The 22,858-nt window shown below is 39.7% G+C and overlaps 1 protein-coding gene across 1 annotated transcript; it reads left to right on the top strand.

Annotated features, from left to right (window-relative positions):
• Window positions 1-2,380: 2,380 nt before the first annotated feature.
• TCTN3 (tectonic family member 3) lies at window positions 2,381-22,654 on the top strand. Its single transcript, XM_082722096.1, has 14 exons — window positions 2,381-2,766; window positions 2,929-3,052; window positions 3,450-3,568; window positions 4,731-4,858; window positions 5,084-5,192; window positions 5,350-5,465; window positions 5,954-5,989; window positions 6,668-6,748; window positions 7,816-7,941; window positions 9,411-9,518; window positions 9,966-10,060; window positions 10,528-10,681; window positions 11,371-11,508; window positions 20,388-22,654. The coding sequence occupies exons 1-14, from the start codon at window positions 2,511-2,513 to the stop codon at window positions 20,622-20,624; spliced, it is 1,827 nt and encodes a 608-aa protein (XP_082578222.1). The 5' UTR covers window positions 2,381-2,510; the 3' UTR covers window positions 20,625-22,654.
• The last annotated feature ends 204 nt before the right edge of the window (window positions 22,655-22,858 follow it).

Below are 22,858 nucleotides of genomic sequence, written 5' to 3'. Positions count from 1 at the left end.
AGCCATTGCAGCTTTTCAGCAAAAGTACTGACATGGACTGCCCCTCCCCACTTTAGGAGCAAGTTCTTTTGCTACCCACTGCATGTGCAAGTGGGAGTAAGGTGGAGAGGCTGACTGTCTCTTCCTAGAACCGTTCTAATTAATAACTCACACATTGTCCAAGGGCCCTACTGATGCCAATAGTTGTTTTTTTTTCCTGTGTACCTAGAGCATCCCCAAGAACCACCTTGCATTTCTGCAGTAAGCCTCTGTTATGCAACTTTTGTCTGTCTACCTTCAATCCTATCCCATCTGCTTCCTGTTTTTCAAGGATTCTCATAAAGCCTGGTCCATTGAGAACACCCCTTCATGTTTTTCAGTATTAACGTATGCACATGAGTTTGTGTACCCATGTAAGGTTTTTGTAGTTTTTAGATTTGGGAAAGAGAGGAGGAGTTGGGAGAGGCTAGTGGCTAGAACTCGCTCTCAGTTAGCCATCCTGATTCAATCTCAGTTGATCTCTAAGTACATACTGAACTCTTTAATACCAAACACAGCTGCTAGTATCATATGATCTAATTTAGAAATACCTGCTTCTGAAATGATGTCATATTAAGCTATTTCAATTTAAGACTTGTTTCTATGTTAAAACTAATATTTGCAGGACATGTGTGAATAAATTCCATTCTCCCTCAACAAAATTATCTTTTAGATTTTAATATTAGATCCCAAGATAATTGAGAGTTCTGTATCACAGATTCCTACAAACATACAACAGCAACAACAGAAGAGTATTTTTGCTCAACTATAACAAAAATGAGGGGGCAAGTAACTATTTTTAAAAATTTGTTAAGTGCTAAGTTCTTTATAGATTTTGCACTTAATGAATTTTTAAGAACAGTTACTTTCCCCCTCATTTTTGTTATAATTGAGCAAAAATACTCTTTCTGTTATTGCTGTTATATTGCTGTTGTATGTTTGTAGGAATAATCCATCAAGAAATGGGCAGATATTTCTGCAAAGAAGACATCCAGATGGCCAACAGACACATAAAAAAGTGCTCAACATCACTCAGCATCAAGGAAATACAAATCAAAACCACAATGAGATACTACCTCACACCAGTCAGAATGGCTAAAATTAACAAGTCAGGAAATGACAGATGTTGGAGAGGATGCAGAGAAAGGGGAACCCTCCTATACTGTTGGTGGGGATGCAAGCTGGTGCAGCAACTGAAAAACAGCATGGAGGTTCCTCAAAAAGTTGAAAATAGAGCTACCCTACACCCCAGTATTGGCTAGGTTTTAGGTAAGTAAACCAGATCTCAATTTATATCTGTGAACAAGCAACTAAAATAATCCAGATGTCAGACCTGTGCAGACGGAGGAAAACACGGGGTCTAGCGGGAGCAAAATTTTGATCATCCAGAGTTGTAGTACCCCATATGGTAGCTTGTAGTCACATGTAGTTATTTAACTTGGGAATCAACTAAAATTTTTAAATTCAGCTCGTTAGTCACATGAGCCACATTTCCAGGGCGCGAATAGCCCCCTATAGCCATGGCAGCCAAACTGAAAAGGGAAGACAGAGAACATTTCCAACGCGGCAGAAGTTCTGTTGGACAGTGCTGCGCTAGAGAATAAGAAGAAAACGCCGCCTCTCCAGGGAAAGACCCAAACTTCCCGAAAAGAGTTACGGCAAGTGGCAATTTTAATGGCAAAAATATAAGTTGTCTTCTCTATCCCTTGACTATTTCCATTCCCGCGTCTTATTTTCCCTTCAGCTCCTACAAAACCTCTCCTTTCCTACTCTTTCTCTTCGTAGCTTCTCACATTTTCCCCCACTCCATTTCTCACCCCCTACTGTATTTTCTCTAAAAACTACCATGAAGTCTACAGTTGACTGCAGCTTTTTTGAGGTTTACATTTTTTTTAATATTTCTCATCAAAATTTAAGAAGCCTAATCTTTCTGTTTCCCAAAAAAAATACAATATTTAGAGGGAACTTTTTTTTTATGTGTATATGAATTTTTGTGTCTTTTCCACCCAGAGATCATTATCCTTCCTTAGAGTTTCTCCTGTTTAGAATCTGTGGTGGGAAAGATTCTGGTTCCAGCCTCTGGGGTTTCCCTCTGTGGATGAAGAGCTCGGTCCTGCGGGCCTTGACGCCGGCGCTGCACCCCGCCGGACCTGTCATTCCGTTGGCCTTCTACTGCCACCTAGCGGAGAGAAGAGGCAAGGGCTCCTCCGCGAGTTGGCCGTTACCAAGCAACGGAGGCGGTGCGAGGCCTGGCCTAAGGAGGAGGGCGCGCACTAAAAGCCGCTGGAAAGAACTGTAACAACGCCGATTTCTATTGGTTGAGGAGCTCTCGGCCATCGCCTTGAGCCAATAAGCAGATGCATGCGGATGACGTCAGACGAGATGCGACTCCTCCCTCCCACCCTCTAGCGACGCGCCAGGCGACCGCTGAAGCCCCCTTTGAACTCTTGGGAAGCGGGAGGGGTCTTAACTTCCCCTGTGCGTCTCGCCCCATGTGCACGTCGCAGCTCGCACTACTGCAGGTGTTGTTCCTGCTGGTCCCCGAGGGCGTCTGGTCTCAGCCCTCATCCTCCCCGTCTGGGGCTGTGCCCACCCCTTCGGACGTGAGGCCGGGGTCGCCGGGCGGGACCCTTCAGACCTCCTCGGAGGGCTCTGAAACTCCCTGGCCTGTGCCTGGGATCTCTACGGTGGGCCCTACGGTAGTGACCCCCTCTGCACCTGGGAATGGGACCGTAGACCTCTTCCCAGGTGAGAGGAGGAGATGTGGGAATGGAAACCACTGACTTGGATCTGAAATTCTGGGAACAAAGTGAAATGCCGCAAAGTGGGGAGTGGGGCTATTGGAAGAGGGGAATTCGCGCTTGGAAGTTTGGGAGTCCTCATCCCGTTCGCTCCGCTTTATCTTCATAGTCTTACCGATCTGTGCCTGTGACCTGACTCCTGGTACCTGCGACATAAATTGCTGCTGCGACAAGGACTGCTATCTACTCCATCCCAGGACAGTTTTCTCCTTCTGCCTTCCAGGCAGCGTGAGGTGAGCTGCCGTGTGCCGGGTGAATCCTGGGGAAACTGGGACCCTAAAATAGGTCGTATTTGGAAGTAGGAAGAGTTCTCTTTCCCGCCTTTAGCCCCCACTTGCATTTCTTTTCTTTTCTTTTTTTTTTAATTTTTAATTTTTTTTTTTTTTTTTTTTTTTTTTTTTTATCCCACTTGCATTTCTGTAAGTGGAATCATGTTGGTTTTTTACCCCAGGAGTGAAGTTCCTCCTCGAATTCTCCAGCGTAGGGCAGTCCAATAGAATACGACCTTTGTGTTGTCCTGGGTTGCCCACGGAGGCCTCTCTTAGGCATTGGCTGGCATCCATGCAGCACCTTTTCGGACCTAACCCTCCGCTTCTAAATGTATCTGTTCTTCATCCTGTTTCCGCTCAGGTCTTCAAGTTGGGTGTGTGTGGACAACTCCCTAATCTTCAGGAGTAATTCCCCATTTCCTTCAAGAGTTTTCATCGATTCGAGTGGAATTAGGCAGTTTTGTGTCCATGTGAATGATTGTGAGTAGAACTGTGTTGACTATGCTTGTTCCCTAGCATTTGTTGAGATTTGGCTTTGTGTCTGGACCTTTGTTTTTAAACTTTTCTTTTGTCTTTTGAATTTCTATCATCTGCCCTCTTCTGCCTCTCCACCTGCCCCTTCTCTCTTATTAGTGAACATTTGCAATTTCTTATGCCCTGTTGGCTGTGGATCAGAAAACCCATATAGAACTTTAATTCCAATCATCCCTGTTAGCCCTAAGGAGATGGCTGCAGGAACTTGAATAGATTTCTATATTGTTATAATATAAAGTATAGACTTATACCTCTTTGGAGTGTCTGAAATTCTAAATGTAGAAATTATGAAGTGAAAGGGGAGAATCAACAAATTCATATACTGGAGAGATGGAAGCATTCTTATTGAGACTGGTCAGTTGGAGTTTAGAAGAAACAGGAGAGGACAAACTGAGTGTTATGTTCAACTTTGCCATGTTCTGACAGAAATAATACTATTTTGTTGTACTAGAGACTTATTTGGTATGGGGCAAATGTGAGCATTATTGAACCTCCTGTTTTCATCACAAATTGCTAATAACATTCCTGGTATCAGGGACTTGGAACTGCCTGGCATTTGTCAACCATATTCTTACCTTAGATCTTAATAATAAAGCAGTAGTTCTTTTAACAGAATATAAATGCAGTAGAAGTTGATAAAAATCAGAACTGTTATCTTTGAAAGTGGAATATTATTGATTGTGAGTCTTGTGGGGAAATTTCTATAACAATCTGGGTAGTAGGAATAGGAGTGTAGCAATTTGTAGAAATTCTTTTGTACACTTAAGAATAGTGCATTTACAGACTTTGCTATGTATTATGCTCCAATAAGAATACATTTTAGGGGCATCTGGGTGGCTCAGTGGGTTAAGCCTCTGCCTTCAGCTCAGGTCATGATCTCACGGTCCCGGGATTGAGCACCACATTGGGCTCTCTGCTCTGCGGGGAGCCTGCTTCCCCCCAGCCCCCGCCCGACTCTGTCTACTTGTGATCTCTTTCTCTCTGTCAAAAAATAAATAAAATCTTTAAAAAAGAATACTTTTTAAAGGCAGTTACTTGGTGTGCCAGGTATTTCTAAATAAATATTTTTCTTTTATCTAAACCCCTTTTCTTTTAAAAAACATTTTAGCAAAATTAAACTATTTCCAGAAGCTTCAAAAGGTCAATGCAACCCGCTTTGAGGCCCTGGCTACAGAGTTTGGAGGTGGATCCTTCACTTCAACATTCCAAACCCAGTCACCACCACCTCATTACAGGGTGAGCCTGGGGATAGGGACGGGATTGTTTGGTGTGGTTTTTCCCTCATGGCTGAGAGTTGACCAGGTATCCTTGAGGTACCCCCCTGCAACGGTGTCAACTCTTTTAGAAGACAGTATCATCCACTTTCATAAGCCCTTGAGTTAATTTTTATCTCTACTTTTTTTTTCTGGTGGAGTTCAGTCCAATCTTACTGTGAATGAATTTCTACTGTACTTTGTTCAGGCTGGGGACCCCATTTTGACTTACTTCCCCACGTGGTCTGTAATCAGCTTGCTGAGGCAGCCTGCGGGAGTTGGAGCTTGGGGGCTCTGTGCCGAGAACAATCCTGCAGGTGAGTCCAAAACAGAAGTGCCAACCTTTTTATTCCACTTAAAATAGGTTTTCTCAGAAATTGCTTTAAAAAAAATTTTTTTTTTCTAAAAATTGCTTTTCATAAAAATAAAATAGGCTTTCTCTTTTATCACTCCCTTAATTCTTTGCATTCTAAGGTTTCCTGGAGAGTAAAAGTACAACCTGTGCTCGTTTCTTCAAGAACTTGACAAGCAGCTGCACCTTGGATCCAGCCCTCAATGCTGCCTCTTATTATAACTTCACAGTCTTAAAGGTGGTATTCCTTCCCTCCCTGCTGTCACTCTTGTGGATAAAGTCAGCATGCTTCCTGCTGTTGGGTTGTGGATAAAGCACTGAACTGAAAGTCAGAATGCCTAAGAACTACATAAAAAAACAGAGGGTCCAGAAACCCTGCCCTCTGAGGAAAGATGAAAGAGTTGGGGAATATATGTCCAGAATAAGAGATTCTTCCCTTCTGGATAATGGGATTGGCTTGGGAGGGTGGCAGGGGATGACATTTCACTATTTTACCAAAACCTCTTGCTTTTCTGTTCACTAGAGCTCTGCTCAGAGTAGGTATGTTGTAGCCCAACCCCCCCCCCCCCAGCTTTACTCACAGAATTTTGGTATAAAGAGTCAGGTAGAAGAGAAGAACCATTCTAATGTGTTGATTTTTCCTCCCCGCACATGAAACCACAAGCTCCTGGATATTTTCTGTGAGGTGTATACATACTCACAGTTCTTGCTACTCTCTTATTCTAGGTTCCAAAAGGTATGACTGATCCGCAGAATTTGAAGGTATGATGCTGTTTATCACTGGAAAGGAAGGAGACTGTTTGATCCCTTTGCATCTGAGTCCATTTCAGTCTAAAGTAATTGTGAAAGGAAATCTGTGTGTGATATATCAAACTCTAAAGTGTGAATCTAAAACGTTTTTTCCCATGTAGGTTCTATATGATTAATAAGCATTACATGAAATACAAGCTCATAAAATGTTAGATAAGTTTGGGAAACATCGGATTAAGTAAAGTTAAATACTTTATTTAAAGTGGACTTATTGGAGTCTTTAATGTACTAAAGGACTTGGTACTCTCTAAGAGGGGAATACTGAATATAATATTTCTAAAATTTATTTGGGGGCACCTTGCTGGTTCAGTAGAGTTTGCAACTCTTGATTTGGGGGTTGTGAGTTCAAGCCTACTTAAGAGAAATAAAAACTTTTTTAGAAACTCACAAAAATTTGTAAAATTTATTTGACTATGGGACCTTTATTTTATATCTAGTGGAATTAATGTTCTGAGAAATATGCTTTGAGAAGAGTTGACTTAAAATCATTTTTGATCTTAACTTGTAGGCTGGCAATGGAAGGAGAGGGGAAGGTGGTCAAAAATGAAAAATACTCATTTCAGCATGATATATAGCTAAAAGAGAAAATACTGCTTTGATTTCAGTTGATTTGCTTCTTTCCCTTGCTAGTTCCAGGTTCCTGTAACCCTTGTCTCAGAAGCTGATCCTCCTTTCTTGTCTGGAAACACTTGTCAGAATGTGGTTTCCCAGGTGAGGACACTGACGTCAGATTCTGGATTGGTGTTTGTTGATCAGCATTACCAGAGGTGCCTAATCTTCCATTAAGTACCAGACCAACCCCACATGAATGTTTGTGCATGGAACTTAACATGTCAAGAATTGAGCCCATCACCTTCCCCTTTCCGCCATATTTCAGTTTCCATTGCTACCATCCTCCAGAATTTCATATACAAAAGATTATGATTACTTCTGACTCCTCTTTCTTTACCCATTTGCAGTTTATTATAGTTCTTACCACATTTTCTTCTGTTGACAAAATCAGTATCATCTGAAAATTCTGAAATAGAAGAGTCAACTTCTTTTCCTCCTGTCTCCCTTTTGATCATCCTACAGAAGGAAGAATTATCTTAAGCGTCATTATAAAGACTACTCAGAAATCAAAGGTTGCCTTCAATTGCTTATGACTTCCATCTCTAGCTGTTATCTTCATTCATCCTCAGACATTGGGAGAGCCAAGTAAACTGGGTGTCCATTCCATGCTCCCTCTCTACTCATCTTCTCTGCACACAGTCAGAACTCATTCATTTTTTTTCCCCTTTCAATCCTTACCATAAACTTCTCCCATGAACCCTTTCAAAGAGCTCTATCCAGTCTGTTTTTGCATGTGTAGATATATGAAGTCTTTCTCTTCATGGCATTTGTGTTTGGTATTTTTAAGATTACTTGTTTAGTCTCCCTCATTCAGTTATTTCTCTTATTGAGATATAATTGACATATCATTAGTTTTAGGTGTAAAACATGATGATTTCATATATATATACATATACACACACATATATACACAGATAGTGAAATGATTACCACGGTAAGTTTAGTTGATATTCATTACTACACAGTTTATACGTTTTTCCTTGCAATGAGAACTTTTAAGACCAACTCTCTTAATGACTTTCAAATATACAATAAACTATTATTAACTATAGTCACTATGTTGTACCCTCATGCAGGTATAATAAAACTCTTAGAGACAGAAAATCTTCTGTATAATTGGCACACTAAACAATTTATATTAATTGATTTCTACTTTTGTATTTCAGGTCATCTATGAGATAGAGACGAATGGGACTTTTGGAATCCAGAAAGTCTCTGTCAGTTTTGGACAAACCAACCTGACTGTCAAGCCAGGCACTTCCTTAGAGCAACACTTTATCATTCGCTTTAGGGTTAGAACCCTTCTTCTATGGGGGACTAAGGGGAGCAGAAATACTGAATTAGAAATTAGAAATTCAGTATTTCTGTGCTTCTGTGATGCATGCAGAATAGATTAAGAATATGAAGGCCTAGGGTTCCACACCCAGCATAAAAAAAAAAAAAAAAAAAGGGCCTACAATCTGTCAGTTGAGGCTTCAGCATTTAGTATTTCATAATTTAACTACAAACGATATTTAACATTTATTCAGTAACATTTTCTCAGATTATCTGGCTCCCCAATGAAGCAATACTTTAGTCTCAAATCCAGACAACATTTTTAGAAAAAAATAGTCACTTTGAATCGTAAACTCAGCCAACCTCCCACAGAAATTCTTTAACTACCTTTTCTCATGTTTTTGCGCGTTCAGCAGGTTTTTGTTTCACACTTTTACTCTTTATATTTCTGCATTATTTAAGTTTATATATTTACAACAAATTTTTGCTTGTGTATATTTATGAACATGACCAAATATAATGTGACAGCAGTTAGCATTTTATTCATTTCCCACTTAATCTAACTTTCCAATCCTGATCACTGTCTTTTTTTTAAATTTATTTTTTATTTATTTTCAGCATAACATATTCATTATTTTTGCACCACACCCAGTGTTCCATGCAATCCTTGCCCTCTATAATACCCACCACCTGGTACCCCGACCTCCCACCCCCCGCCCCTTCAAAGCCCTCAGATTGTTTTTCAGAGTCCGTAGTCTCTCATGGTTCACCTCCCCTTCCAATTTCCCTCAACTCCCTTCTCCTCTCCATCTCCCCATGTCCTCCATGCTATTTGTTATGCTCCACAAATAAGTGAAACCATATGATAATTGACTCTCTCTGCTTGACTTATTTCACTCAGCATAATCTGTTCCAGTCCCGTCCATGTTGCTACAAAAGTTGGGTATTCATCCTTTCTGATGGAGGCATAATACTCCATAGTGTATGTGGACCACATCTTCCTTATCCATTCATCTGTTGAAGGGCTGTCTTTGGACTTTCTTCTGCTTCTTTTTGAACCTAGCAGACTCTTGTTTCTTCTTCACTCTGCCCTCAAGTGATCAACCAAGTCCCATGTCTCTTAGTTTATCTCTGGAACATCTGTAGTTAATTAAAAGATACTTCTAAATTATGTTTAAATTCTTCTCATTTTAGCCAGGCTTAACATAGCCCTCAATTGACAGTAATTTTTGAGAAACAGGGTTGGTCGATCCTTGGTTGTAATCCTTGGAAGAATTTTAAGATCACTCAGGACCTATTTTAGTGAATAAAAAGTAAAACACGGAAGTTTTACAAGGAACTTCTGCAAAACGCTCCACTGTGGGAGGGAGTCAGATTGTTCAGTGCAGCAACTTCACTGCTTTGTGATAAAGAAGGGTATGAAGCCAGGCAGTGGAAGGTGTAAGAGCTTGCTTTCCTCTGTAACTGACTTTCCCTCTTTCCGCAGGCTTTTCAACAGAACATAGCTACTTCTTTTACTCGTCCTAGAAGTGGAAATCCTGGCTATCTTGTTGGGAAGCCACTTTTGGCCATAACTGGTGATTTAAGTCACCCTGTATCCTTTTTTGGAGCTGGGTAGCCTGTTGCAGCCTGATGAGAAAAACTGTGGCTGCTCATCTTCTGGGTATCCCAATTCTGAGGTCCCCTGATTTTTTAGGTATTCAGGACCTTCTTTACTGAACCATTAATACATTATGTTCTCAAAGTTGTTGCTACCAAAGGCTTTAAAATGTGTTAAATTAGCTGAAGGTAAGGATCATGACTCACTTCCTGTTTGTTTTAATGAAACAGTTTTATACTGTTATGTGGTTAGCCATTTGGGGGGAAATAGTTCTTGTCTCTGTGTGTTTTTCAGTTACTAGATTAAAAAACAAATTTGTGACTTGAACAATGTCCTGACATTGATAAAATACAGTGTTAAGGACACAATAAGAGTGTGAATTTTCCAATCTGCCTTCTTTTTTTCTGTTATACTATCCTTGACCATCGCTTTCTGCCTCAGATGACCCTCTTACAGAGTCGGGGTGATGGAATTTGCTCTGTTAAGAGACATGAAGTACAATTTGGAGTGAATGCAGTATCTGGATGCAAGCTTAGGTAACTCTTTGCTTCTGCATCACTTTCCACAATTTTGTCTCTGTAGAGAATATGTTGATAGGACAACTTTTTTTTTTTTAAAGATTTTATTTATTTATTTGAGAGAGAGACAGTGAGAGAGAACATGAGCGAGGAGAAGGTCAAAGAGAGAAGCAGACTCCCCCGGAGCTGGGAGCCCGATGCGGGACTCGATCGAGGACTCCGGGATCATGACCCGAGCCAAAGGCAGTCGTCCAACCAACTGAGCCACCCAGGCATCCCGATAGGACAACTTTTATATTTTGGATGACAATGCTGGTTAGGAGAGTTTATAATCTAAATAATGTTAATATTGCTAAAAGTTTTCTGACAGTCTTCTATATCTAATAATAAGGATTATTTACTCTCATTTACTTTATAGTATCATTTTTAATGTTTGGATTAATATGTTAACATTGAACTGCAGCCTCCCTGGTGTTTCATTTCAGGCTGAAAAAGGTGGCCTGCAGCCACTTACAGCAGGAGACTTATGAGGCTCTCCATGGAAAGACCAGCCCAGAACTAGTTGCCATCTTTGGTAACGCTGACCCGGCCCGGAAGAGTGAGTGGACGAGGATTCTCAGCAGCAACTGCAGTGTTCCGGTGAGGAGACAAATAACACGTTCTCACGAAAATTTATTTTCCTGTTTTGTGTGTAAATTATGGATATCAAAATTAAAACCAGTCCTGTTTCTGTAGATGATGGGACTCTCCTAGAAGGAAATGTCTTCCTTAACCTTTCACTGCTTCTGTGTCCAATCCTTGGCTTCACTCAAGTGGTGTGCTCAAGGCCAGTGCCTCCGTCATGCCTGGCACATAGATGACTCTCAGCCACTATTATTCAGTTTTTAATCAATGAATGTCCCTCCATGACATCATATGCTGTTCTACTTGCACACCTTTTTATATGCCATCTCTGCCTGAATTTCCTTTACCATCACCACTACTTCCAGTCACATACTACTCATCCCTGTCCCATGAAGCCATCCTTAACCAGAAGTGGCAGTTTGTCTTGGCGTTCCACAGCACTGACTCTGCACCACTCATAGAACACTTCTCATAACCAGTGTACATGAGCTCACCTTTTATTAATCTCTATGTTAGTCATTCCCATTTTAGAATGTTAATTTTTTAAGATCTAATAGTATGATCTGTTGTGAACTTTTGTGTTCTTTCTCTAAGACATATTACCTTCTCTGTTATATATAATGTTTAAAAAACAGTAGCTACTTAATGCATGGTAACTGACTATAGGCAGCTATTCAAGCAGATGCTTCTTTACCCTTCTATAGGCTATGCATTGTACTTCCTGCTGTGTCATACCAGTTTCCCTGGAGATCCAGGTATTGTGGGCATTTATAGGCCTCCAGTCCAACCCACAAGCTCATGTGTCAGGAGCCCGGTTCCTATACCGGTGCCAATCCATAAAGGTAAGTCATGGCTCATAAAGGACCACTAACTAGATTGTCCTACAAGCTATATGATAAGCCGATCACTTTTTTTTTTTAAGATTTTATTTATCCATTTGACAGAGAGAGATCACAAGTAGGCAGAGAGGCAGGCAGAGAGAAAGGAGGAAGCAGGCTCCCTGCAAAGCAGAGAGCCCAATGCAGGATTTGATCCCAGGACCCTGGGATCATGACCTGAGCTGAAGGCAGAGGCTTAACCCACTGAGCCACCTAGGCTCCCTAAGCAGATCACTTTTTGACAGTGAGAGCCGATTCATTCTGCCAGCCAACATTTGGTTTGAGTGAGCTGACACAACTTCTAAGTCAGTCCCTCTGGCCAGTTATTGAAAGTAGCATGTTGTCATGATAAAAACAATCTATATCCTTTTCCCCAGTTTCTTTTCTCTTTTAATTTCCTGAACCCAGACTATAATACAGGTTAATGTCTTTTCAATTATCATACCAGTGTTACTATACCAGTTGATATAACTACAGAAAACATTCCCCATAACTGTGCATTCAATATGACAGTCACATGCTTATCAGAGTCTCTGAGCCTGTTCATTGCTTAAAGCTTTTGCTGGGGCTAGTTGGTAGTCATCAGTGCTTGATTGGTTGCACTCCATTAAGACAGATAATTTTACTACATAGTAAACATATACCTGCTGTTTATGATGTGTGTTAAGACACCTTTAACACATCTGTCTTGATTTTAGTATCTAATCCTTAGCTTTAGAATTTCAAAAACAAAAAGTGAACTGATTCACATATAAATTGCATGCCAGTTTATTAACTTCTAATGAAAACTAAAACTAATTGAAATTATTACCTATATGTCATTGCATTTATATCCCAGAAAAGAAATAAACTAGAGACTACATGTAGGCCAAAAATAAAATATCTTTATCTCCTCCTTGTAACAGGGTTGAGTACTTCAGTGTTCTTTGCCTACAGATAGGGTTGAAACCCTAGTGAGAGCACTCCATTTTTTTCTCTGTATTGGTTTACTGAATAAAGTAGCAGTATTTCTATAAGACTCTTTGAGTCTGTTACAAATCCTACACTGAATAAATTGTTTTGTTTTTCTAAACTGTATCCTTATTTGCAAGTACCTGTGTAGTTTGGGAAGATACCCACAGGAATACTCTTCTTTCTCTGAATCTCTGGTTCTCTTAGGCATGGAAGCGACCCAGTGCCTCTCTCTTATGTAGATATTTTAGTCATTATTTTATTCTAGTACTTAGGAGAGGTTAGCTTTTTGGGTTAGTTTTCCCCCTCTACAAAATCACACTTTATAGTCGTTCACATCTAACTGGCCTAAGTGGTTGACAATTGAGAATTTCAGCTGTGTTTCATTCATGCATAACTGAAGACAGAATCCATTCCAATCATGGACCAAAAATTACTGTGTTGAATGTACGGAGAAGTGGTGTGGGATATACAAAATCATATGCCTTTACTTATGGCAATTTAAAGGATGTGCAAAGGTCATGTTGACTCTACAAAAATTGTCACTTTAAGGGCTGACTTGAGAAACTCACCCTCATAAAAGTTGCCATGCCCCTATAAACATAAAAGGAGTTGTGAAACAATAGTGTCATATCAGAAAAGTTAAGTAAATACAAATATTTCTTTTTTTTATTTTTTTATTTTCAGCATAACAGTATTCATTGTTTTTCTGCCACACCCAGCATTCCATGCAATCCATGCCCTCTATAATACCCACCACCTGGTACCCCGACCTCCCACCCCCCGTCCCTTCAAAACCCTCAGATTGTTTTTCAGAGTCCACAGTCTCTCATGGTTCACCTCCCCTTCCAATTTCCCCCAACTCCCTTCTCCTCTCTAACTCCCCTTGTCCTCTATGCTATTTGTTATGCTCCTCAAATAAGTGAAACCGTATGATAATTGACTCTCTCTGCTTGATTTATTTCACTCAGCATAATCTCTCCCAGTCCCGTCCATGTTGCTGCAAAAGTTGGGTATTCGTCCTTTCTGATGGAGGCATAATACTCCATAGCGTATGTGGACTACATCTTCCTTATCCCTTCGTCCATTGAAGGGCATCTTGGTTCTTTCCACAGTTTGGCGACCGTGGCCATTGCTGCTATAAACATTGGGGTACAGATGGCCCTTCTTTTCACTACATCTGTATCTTTGGGGTAAATACCCAGGAGTGCAATGGCAGGGTCATAGGGAAGTTCTATTTTTAATTTCTTGAGGAATCTCCACACTGTTCTCCAAAGTGGTTGCGCCAACTTGCATTCCCACCAACAGTGGAAGCGGGTTCCCCTTTCTCCGCATCTCCTCCAACACATGTTGTTTCCTGTCTTGCTCATTTTGGCCACTCTAACTGGTGTAAGGTGATATTTCAATGTGGTTTTAATTTGAATCTCTCTGAGGGCTAGTGATGATGAACATTTTTCATGTGTCTGATAGCCATTTGTATGTCTTCATTGGAGAAATGTCTGTTCATATCTTTTGCCCATACAAATATTTATTTCTATAATAAAGAGATAATTTTATCATCTGTATTAAAAGACTTTCTTACTTCTTCAGTCATGAGTGGATATTTTCTCCTGAAGTCCTATAAACATACTCACTTTCTCTTAACGCGTTTATATTTTGATTATTTGTCCTCTACTTCAAATCCGTATCCACGCAGGCTTGTTTCTCAGGATTTCCCTATGAAATTTTTTTTGTAGAATAGCAAGAGACTATTCAGAGAAAGCTAGTGTACATGTTCCCAAAGCTTCTAAAGTAAAAAGAAGAGTTAAACTTTCAGAAGATCTATGTCCTGTGATTTTCTCCATACCCACTGGCCATATGGTTGGTAGCAGTCTCATGTAGGCTGTGTCAGTCAGCTTCTGTATCTGAGTGAAGGCATGAAAGTAAAGCTGGGGGCACCTGGGTGGCTCAGTGGGTTAAGGCCTCTGCCTTTGGCTCAGGTCATGATCCCAGGGTCCTGGGATCGAGCCCCACATCAGGCTCTCTGCACAGCGGGGAGCCTGCTTCTTCCTCTCTCTCTGCCTGTCTCTTTGCCTACTTGTGATCTCTGTCTGTCAAATAAATAAATAAAATCTTTAAAAAAAAAAAAAAAGGTAAAGCTGGTGGCACGCTGTAGGCTGTGGGCTAGAGTTAGACTGTATACTTGTTTCATTTTACCCACAGTGTTTTGTTTTGTTTAAATTTGTGCCACGTTGAAAAATCAGGAAATTTCATGTTGACATCCAGATTTCTGACTTCTCTTGAAAATCTAGCAATAGCGATCCTACACTCCTGCCTGGCATAAAATCTGTTGTCACTGAATGGTTGTTTCCACTTTTAAATAGACGGCCCCTTGCACATAACCTATGCCTACCCATCCTTAGCCATCCCACTCTCTCATTCAGGTTCTCTGCTTAGAACAGTAAGCATTTGTGTTTATGACCCTTGGAATGAAGCTGCTAGATGGTTAGTTAAGTTTTGAATCAAACTGTCTGAATGACTTCATTGTACAGATGTTGCTTTAGAAACACTTTAAATTCCTCTCACTATAAAAAGTGAAGTAGCAAAATTTTTGGAAGTCCCTGTGGAAAAAACAAACTACTAAGCAAGGAAGAATTTAAGCAAAACACTTCCCTGTCTTCTTGTATGATAATAATATCTAAACATTTATTGTCATTTACTTTGTGATAATTACTGGTACTGTTTTTTACAAATTTCTTTTAATAAATCTTGTATCCTCATAACAAATCCATGAATTAAATAGGGTTTACCTACTTGGTACTTTTCTGCTTATAATTTTGTACTAATTGAGCATTTAAAGGGACCTTTAAGTTTGGGAATTAATAAAATACAATATGTATGCTATCTGAATAGAAACTTTTTTAAATTTAAAAATAAAATTATCTCTAGAAAGAAACAATTACTTTTGCAGAATATTCTGGATCAGTCAAAACCAAAACAATAGAGGCGCCTTGTGGCTTATCTGTTAAGCATCTGCCTTCGACTCAGGTCATGATCCCAGGGTCCTGGGATTGAGCCCCGCATCAGGCTCCCTGCTTGGCAGGAAGCCTGCTTCTCTGTCTCCCGCTATCCCTGCTTGTGTTCTCTCTCTCACTGTATCTCTCTCTGTCAAAAAAATAAATAAAATCTTTAAAACACACACACACACACACAAAAACAATAAGTGAGTGACAAGAACAATAGAGCATCACAGGATCAAGGCTCTGAACCTTTATAGAATTATAATATTCACTTCATCTTTTCTTTGTTAAGATTTTATTTATTTATTTGACAAAGAGAGAGAGATCACAAGTAGGCAGAGAGCCCAATGTGGGGCTGGATCCCAAGACTCTGAGATCATATCCTGAGCGGAAGGCAGAGGCTTAACCCACTGAGCCACCCAGGCGCCCCTATTCACTTCATCTTTATCTTTAAATGGATTATCAAGCTTTTTAGATTATCTTGGAGACCTATTTTTTACAGTTTAGGGAGCATGGGTGTTGAGTCAGTCAGACCTAGGTCTAAATCAAGTTATTTTATTTCTCTAAATCTAAGTTTTCTCATCTATAAAATGGAGATTAATAATAATACTTCATTGAATTGTAAATATTAATTGAGAGCATAAAAGTAAAATAGTACATTTCCTGGCACATAGTGAATACTCAATAAATATTGCTTATAATAACATTGTTATTATTTTTATCATCATAACTTTTTTGTTCCAAATTTCCATAGAAGTAGCATATTAAGAAGGTTTAAAGCAAAAAAACAAAGAGATAAGCAGGCATTAGAGCAGTATTTTTCAATTTTTGTTGGCTGTCACCCATGGTAAGAAATGTATTTTACAACATAGCCCACATTAGAGCACACACACATATATAAAACTCAAACAAAAATTTTAGGAAACAATATTTTATGCAATACACTGTGTGATATTGTCTGTTCTGATGTTGATTCTGTTTTTTGTTTAATGCTAGACACTAATGGGTCACAATTTGCAATTTGAAAAACACTTTTAGAAAGTACATCTCTGACTACATTTTATTTTATTTTTTTTTTTAAAGATTTTATTTATTTATTTGACAGACAGGCAGGCAGTGAGGGGGGCGGGAAGCAGGCTCCCCACTGAGCAGGGAGCCTGATGCGGGGCTTGATCCCAGGACCCTGAGATCACGACCTGAGCCTAAGGCAGAAGCTTTAACCCCCTGAGCCACCCAGGCGCCCCTCTGACTACATTGTAAAGCTAATGTGAATTCTCTAATTTTTGCTTATACATAACTTAAAATGCAATAGAAAAACTTGAGTCTTCAGAATTTATGAAAAACACACTGAACTTAGAAACCTTGTTCTTCATGTGGTACTAAAACACAAATTCTAAAATGGGCCAGTAACATTCAGTATTATCCAGTGACCTGGCAAGTGCATTCAAGTTCCTTTTAATTATGGACTGTCTGCTAGACTGTATTGGTTCCAAACCTCCACACAGTTATGGAGGCATTATTTTAATATATGGGAAAAAAAGGCATTTCATTTGAAATATTAATTTATAAATAAATATATGAAGGAAGGAAGCACAACCTTTAGGGATCCTAATTACAGTGTTGAGAGAATAAGGGGGTCAAACTGATCTGTAACTGCTGGCTATTAAATAGCTATGGTATGCTTTCTTCCTTGTGTTTTATTATCTCTTGCTACTTTGTATTGGTGCCCTATCTCCAAAAATACCTCTACTCCTTTGTCAAAAAAAAAAAATTATTGAGTGCCTATTTTGTGCCAAGAGCTATGGTGGATGCTGTAGATATGATGCATAGAAAACAAGATAGACATCATCCCTGTCCTCATGGAAAGCAAAATGCTTTATTTCTGAAATTAATAATTACCTCATATTTCTTTAGTTTTTCTTGAGCTAAAAGCTAAGACATCTCACACTCCAACATCTCTAAAATCTCTCTCAATGCAGTTTGCTAAACAGTTGAACTTGGCATGAGATATTAACAGTTCTCCTTTTTCCTATGTATTTTCTTCATAGCGAGCTCCATTACCCAATGTAGTATAAATTACTTCCTGACCACCAGTTGTTACGGAACTTTCCCATCATCCTAGGAATTCCTCTTGTTTCTTGTGTTAGAGTCACTGTTTGCCAGACACTGCTTTCTCCTTCTTGGTTGGCTCTCTTGTTTTGATGGAGCTCAAAATCTAATAACCTCTTTGAAAAGAAAGCACACATAAAGTACATTTTTACTTTCATTCGCCTAAGAATAACTTTATTCAAGCATCTATCATCTTTATTATCATTTAAATTATGATTGATCATTTATCCGGGCATTCTAGATTAAATTCTAGATTGGAAATGTTTTCTGCTCACAATTTGAAGGCTTTCTTCCATTGTCTTCTAGTTCTCAGTGCTGTTCAGAAGCTATTTTAAGATCTTGTGCTCCTAGTAGTCTGAAGCTTCTACAATATTATGCCTTGGGTAGGTTTTTTGGTTTTTTGTTGTTTTTTTTTTTTCATTATGCCAAACAATTTTGGATATTTTTTATTCTGAAAACTGAGAATTTTCAGTTATCATTTGTTTAATAATCATATACACAATTTTCTCTGTTCTTTTTGTAACTCCTGTAACTCCAGATTGGTTCTCTAATTTTTTTTCTTTTCTTTTATATTGTCTATCTCTTTCTTTAGCTCTTTGTTTTTTCTAGAAAAGTTCCTCACCTGTCTTTAGCCTTTTTATTGATTTTTTTTTCTGACTGTCCATTTTTAAAATCTAAGAGCTCTTATTTTCTCTTTCATTTCATAATATCTTTTTCTATATATATTTAAATATCTGGGGTACCTGGCTGGCTCAGTCAGAAGAGCTCATGACTCTTGATCTCAGGGTCATGAGTTCAAGTCCCACCTTGGGTGTAGAGATTACTTAAATAAATAAAACTTTAAAAATATATATAAAGATCTTAAGTTTTTATCTTATCTTTCCTTGTCTATTCTGATATTTTTCTGTTTTATTTATTTATTCTGTTCACTTGATTCAGTTTTTCCTCTTTAATATGAGAGGCTTCCCTACACATCTGGCAGTCCCTAGCTGTCTGTCCAACCTAAGAGTAAGCAGTTAAAGCTGACTGAAAACTCTGTGCTCATGAAAGAGACTTGCTGACTGGTGGCCTTCACAGTAGGACAGTTAGGTACAGTTGCTTTTGGGGTTATGGAACTGTCAAATGTCAGTCTTTTTTTCTTGTTGCTGAAACTGATCATTTTCTCCAGAAAAAGACCCTCCTGATTCCTGATTGACAGGTAGGGATATAAGACCATCTGTCAGCATTTTGGAGCTAAATGAGGGAAAGGATTTCATTATACAGAAAAATTTTCCTATTTTTAGTTCCATACGTCACTCTGTCTTCCTTTATGCCCAATGTCCCTAAATCCAGAATTTCTCTTATTTAAATTATCCAATCTCTTATTGAGGTGGGGAAGGGGTGGTTGCCGATCACACTGAGGGGGTATAATTCAGTAACCACTTTCTGTCCCTACCTCATGCCTGCCATCATTTTATATTCTTTCCCCCCATTTTTTTTCGTTAGTCTCAGCCAGTCTTCCCTTCCTGGCTGGAGTCAGGGTTGCCTTTTCAGCTTTAGCCTAAGCTGGCTGTCCTGGAGTGCATGTGGTTCTTTCAGTGCCCCAAAAGTTACATTACTTCTGTGCCAAGTCCCTCAGGAACTACACTGTTTTAAAAAAAGATTCAGAAGAGTTAATATGACATGTAAGATCATCACAGCACTGGCCCCATACCCATTTTTTTCAGTACCTAGAAGGGTTATTCCAAACAAAGCTGTGTTCCCAGAGCCTAGTTTTATTGTTGCCAAAGGCCACAGCAGATAGTATGTAGCATCAGGGTAGACAAAGATGAGTGGAAGAAATAATCATTTCTGGTTCAACAAGATAGTTATTTACTGTCACATTATAATCAGAAGTCTGATTGGTAAACACAGAGAACAAAAGGAATTCATTTTACATAAACTTGTTTCAGTCATCAGGCTACAACTGTATCCACCAAAAGCTATGTGTAGCATTAGATCAGATACTTGAGGGGTGCCTGGGTGGCTCAGTTGTTACTAGTCTGCCTTCGGTTCAGGTCTTGATTCTGGGTCCTGGGATCAAGCCCCGCATTGGGCTCCCGGCTTGGCGGGAAGCCTGCTTCTCCCTCTCCCTCTCCTGCTCCCCCTGCTTGTGTTCCCTCCCTCGCTGTGTCTCTCTCTGCCAATAAATAAATAAAGTCTTGGAGGAAAGAAAAAAGATACTTGAGTCAGCTTGATGAGGTCCCTTCTTCCTGGAGCATCTGTTTCATTTGACTTGAATTGGGTGGTTGAGAGGATCCTTTCTAACCCTAAGGTTCTGTCAGTCTGATGGGCTTTTTATCGACATTATGAGTTCTTTGTTTTTCCCATGAAGTTTCACATTTTCTGCAATTGAAGTGGACTAGAAATGCCACTAGTATCTGCACCTGTGTACTGCTTCAGAGCCTGGAGCCTTCTGGGACTTTAGATAAAGTAAAACTGCTAAGCACATAACAGCAGCAGTTTTCCCATCTGGCTTCTTTGATATCAGCCAGCTCCCCATTTGAGGGAAGCTGGAGTCAGTTTTTCAGTCTTTAGGTAGGTGTAACTGTTCACAGTTCTAGTTTTGTGGACTGCTGCTACAAAATTCATTTCCTGTGTATCATAGAATGAGAAGTATGTAGGACCAATGTGAGAAAAAGGCATATCCTGCTTAGAGCAATTTGGTTTTGGTCTTTCTTCAGGGAAAGTAATAGTAACAATCAAGTTAGAGAGCTATATGAATGGGTTCCAAGCACTGACCTGTCATGGATTTTCTTCCTGCAGGATTACCAGCAAATAATAGATGTACCTTTGACAACTGTTGTGACCTTTGTGGACATTACCCAGAAGCCAGAGCCTCCAAGGGGCCAACCTAGAATAGACTGGAAACTGCCATTCGACTTCTTTTTTCCCTTCAAAGTGGCATTCAGCAGAGGAGTAGACTCTCAGAAAGGCTCAGCCTCTCCCATCCTTATCCTGTGTCTCTTAGTCCTTGGAGTTCTCAAGCTAGAAACCAGGTGAAACAAGAAGAACCAGCTATTAATTTTCCCTATGGGAAGTTCAGAGACAGCCTACTTATCTTGGCTAAATAGGTCCATACCTGCTCGTGACCTGACCAGCGGAGAGTGTATAAGATAACAGAGGACCTAACTGAAGGAATGTTTGTATGTGAAAGAAGGAATTTTCGAAAAGCAATAAAAATACCTTATTTGTCATGGTTCTCTGCTTAGGACTGTGCAGACCACCAAGTACACATTAGGTTCTCTACTTCTCAAGCTAGAAAGAACACAAAGAGCCCTGCCTCCAGCCCTTCAGCTTGTGTTTGCCTCACTAAAGTTTTGCAAAATCTTCATGCATCTGCTCACAGGCACACTGAGGCCCAGCATTGAAAGGAACGTGCTCCTGCTGTCCCCTGGATGAACTTGGGAATAGATGCCCTCTGGACTTGAGAGGAGCTGAAAACTGCTGGCTAAGGATTTCATCTCGCCTCTCCCCATTCCCTTGGGCCACACTCTGTCCGGGCATGAGTGAGGAGAGCAACTCCTAGTCAGTTTCCAAAATGACTATGGAATCCCAGACCCCCATTTTTTACTAGCAAATGATCCTACTGCTCATTTCTGTATTTTTCTTCCATTGTGGTGAGGAGAAACAAAACTGAGAGCTTTGTTGTACTAATTCCAGCAGCACACAGAAGCTGACATGTGATCACCTCATGATTATCTATGTGCAGGAGGTTTTAAAAAGTGGGGAAAAACTTTCATACATCACACAGTGGCATTCAAATGAAGTACTTGGGCTCTTTTCCTGGGATTAGAGCTAAACATAGCATGATAAGTAAGATAGGTTGGGAGCTTGGAAGGGTGAAGGTGATGCCAGGAGCCAGAGGGTTGGGAGCCTAAAGTGACTGTAGTAGAAACACTGAATGGGCAAAAGATACACTAAGATATGGGGTAAGTAACATAAGAGCTCATTATATGGGGACTTGAAATCCAGGCAGAGAGAACTGGGAGATAGTCTTTTTTTTCCCCCAAAACATATTAATCTGAATCTAGAATTGCCTTTTAATAAAACATATACTTAGTTATAATAAATCCTATTTCATGAGCAGAAAATGCTAATTGTAGAAGGCATCTCTGATGGGTTTATTATTTTGCCCACTCCAAAGTACCCCGGAAGTAACCTACCTCTCTGGAGGAAATTGGCAAGGTTCTCATAGCAGTTATTACCAAACCAGGAGGAAGTACTTCTGTACAAGGGACATTCTGCACAGGGGAGGTCGGGACCTGGGAAGCTGACGGTATGGTTCCCAGTAGAGTCCGTTAGGAAGATGTTAATGTGAATTCAGCAGCCCTACCTCCAAAGAGGCCTGTACCAAAACAGACCACAAGCTACTGGAGTATTCAGGGTCTTCAGTTTGGGCTTCTTAAAGGGGAATAAGCTTATGTGACAACCCTATATTATGGGGTAGGAGACCTCAAATTTACTCCCAACAGCCTACAAGTCCTTCTTAGAATCTGATCCCTCTATTTCTTTATTCACATGCTTATTCCCATGCCCAGGTGCTATGAAACCATCCTATCTCTCTACCAAAAAATTTGAATTTAACTCACTGTGTAAGTCACAAATACAAATCAGTGATTTTTTAGTATATTCAGATTTATGTAACTGTCACCACTAATTCCAGAATATTTTCATCACCCTAAAAACAAAGTCCACACTGATTAACAGTCATTTCTCGTTTCCCCTTTCCCCTTGGTTCCTAGCAGTCACGAATCTGTTTTCTCTGTATGTAGATTTGCCTGTTCTGGACGTCTCATATAAATGGAATCATACAATATGTGACCTTTAGTGTCTGTGGCATATTTTCAGAGTACCTATGTTGTAGCATAGATTGTACCACATTTTATTTATTCATCAGTTGATGGACATTTGCGTTGTTCCTACTTTTTGAAGTTATGATTAATGTGGCTTTGAACATTCATGTACAAGTTTTTGTGTGGACTTAAGATTTTATTTATTTTGAGTATATACCTTGGAGTGGAATTTATGAGTAATATGGTAACTCTGTGTTTCTCTTTTTGAAAAACTGCCAAAGTATTTTCTAAAGTGGAAATCCCACCAGCAATGTGTAAGTATTCCAATTTCGACACATCTTTGCCAACACTTGTTATTGTCTGTCTTATTTTAGCCATCCTTGGGGGTGTGTAGTGGCATTTCATGTGCTCTAGCATGCTCTTTTAAACTGTAATACATAG

This window comes from Mustela nivalis, assembly GCF_964662115.1.
Source record: "Mustela nivalis genome assembly, chromosome: 2".
NCBI classification, from domain to species: Eukaryota; Metazoa; Chordata; class Mammalia; order Carnivora; family Mustelidae; genus Mustela; species Mustela nivalis.
Note: the sequence above shows the minus strand (reverse complement) of the source record. Positions and strands in the feature narration are given on the sequence as shown.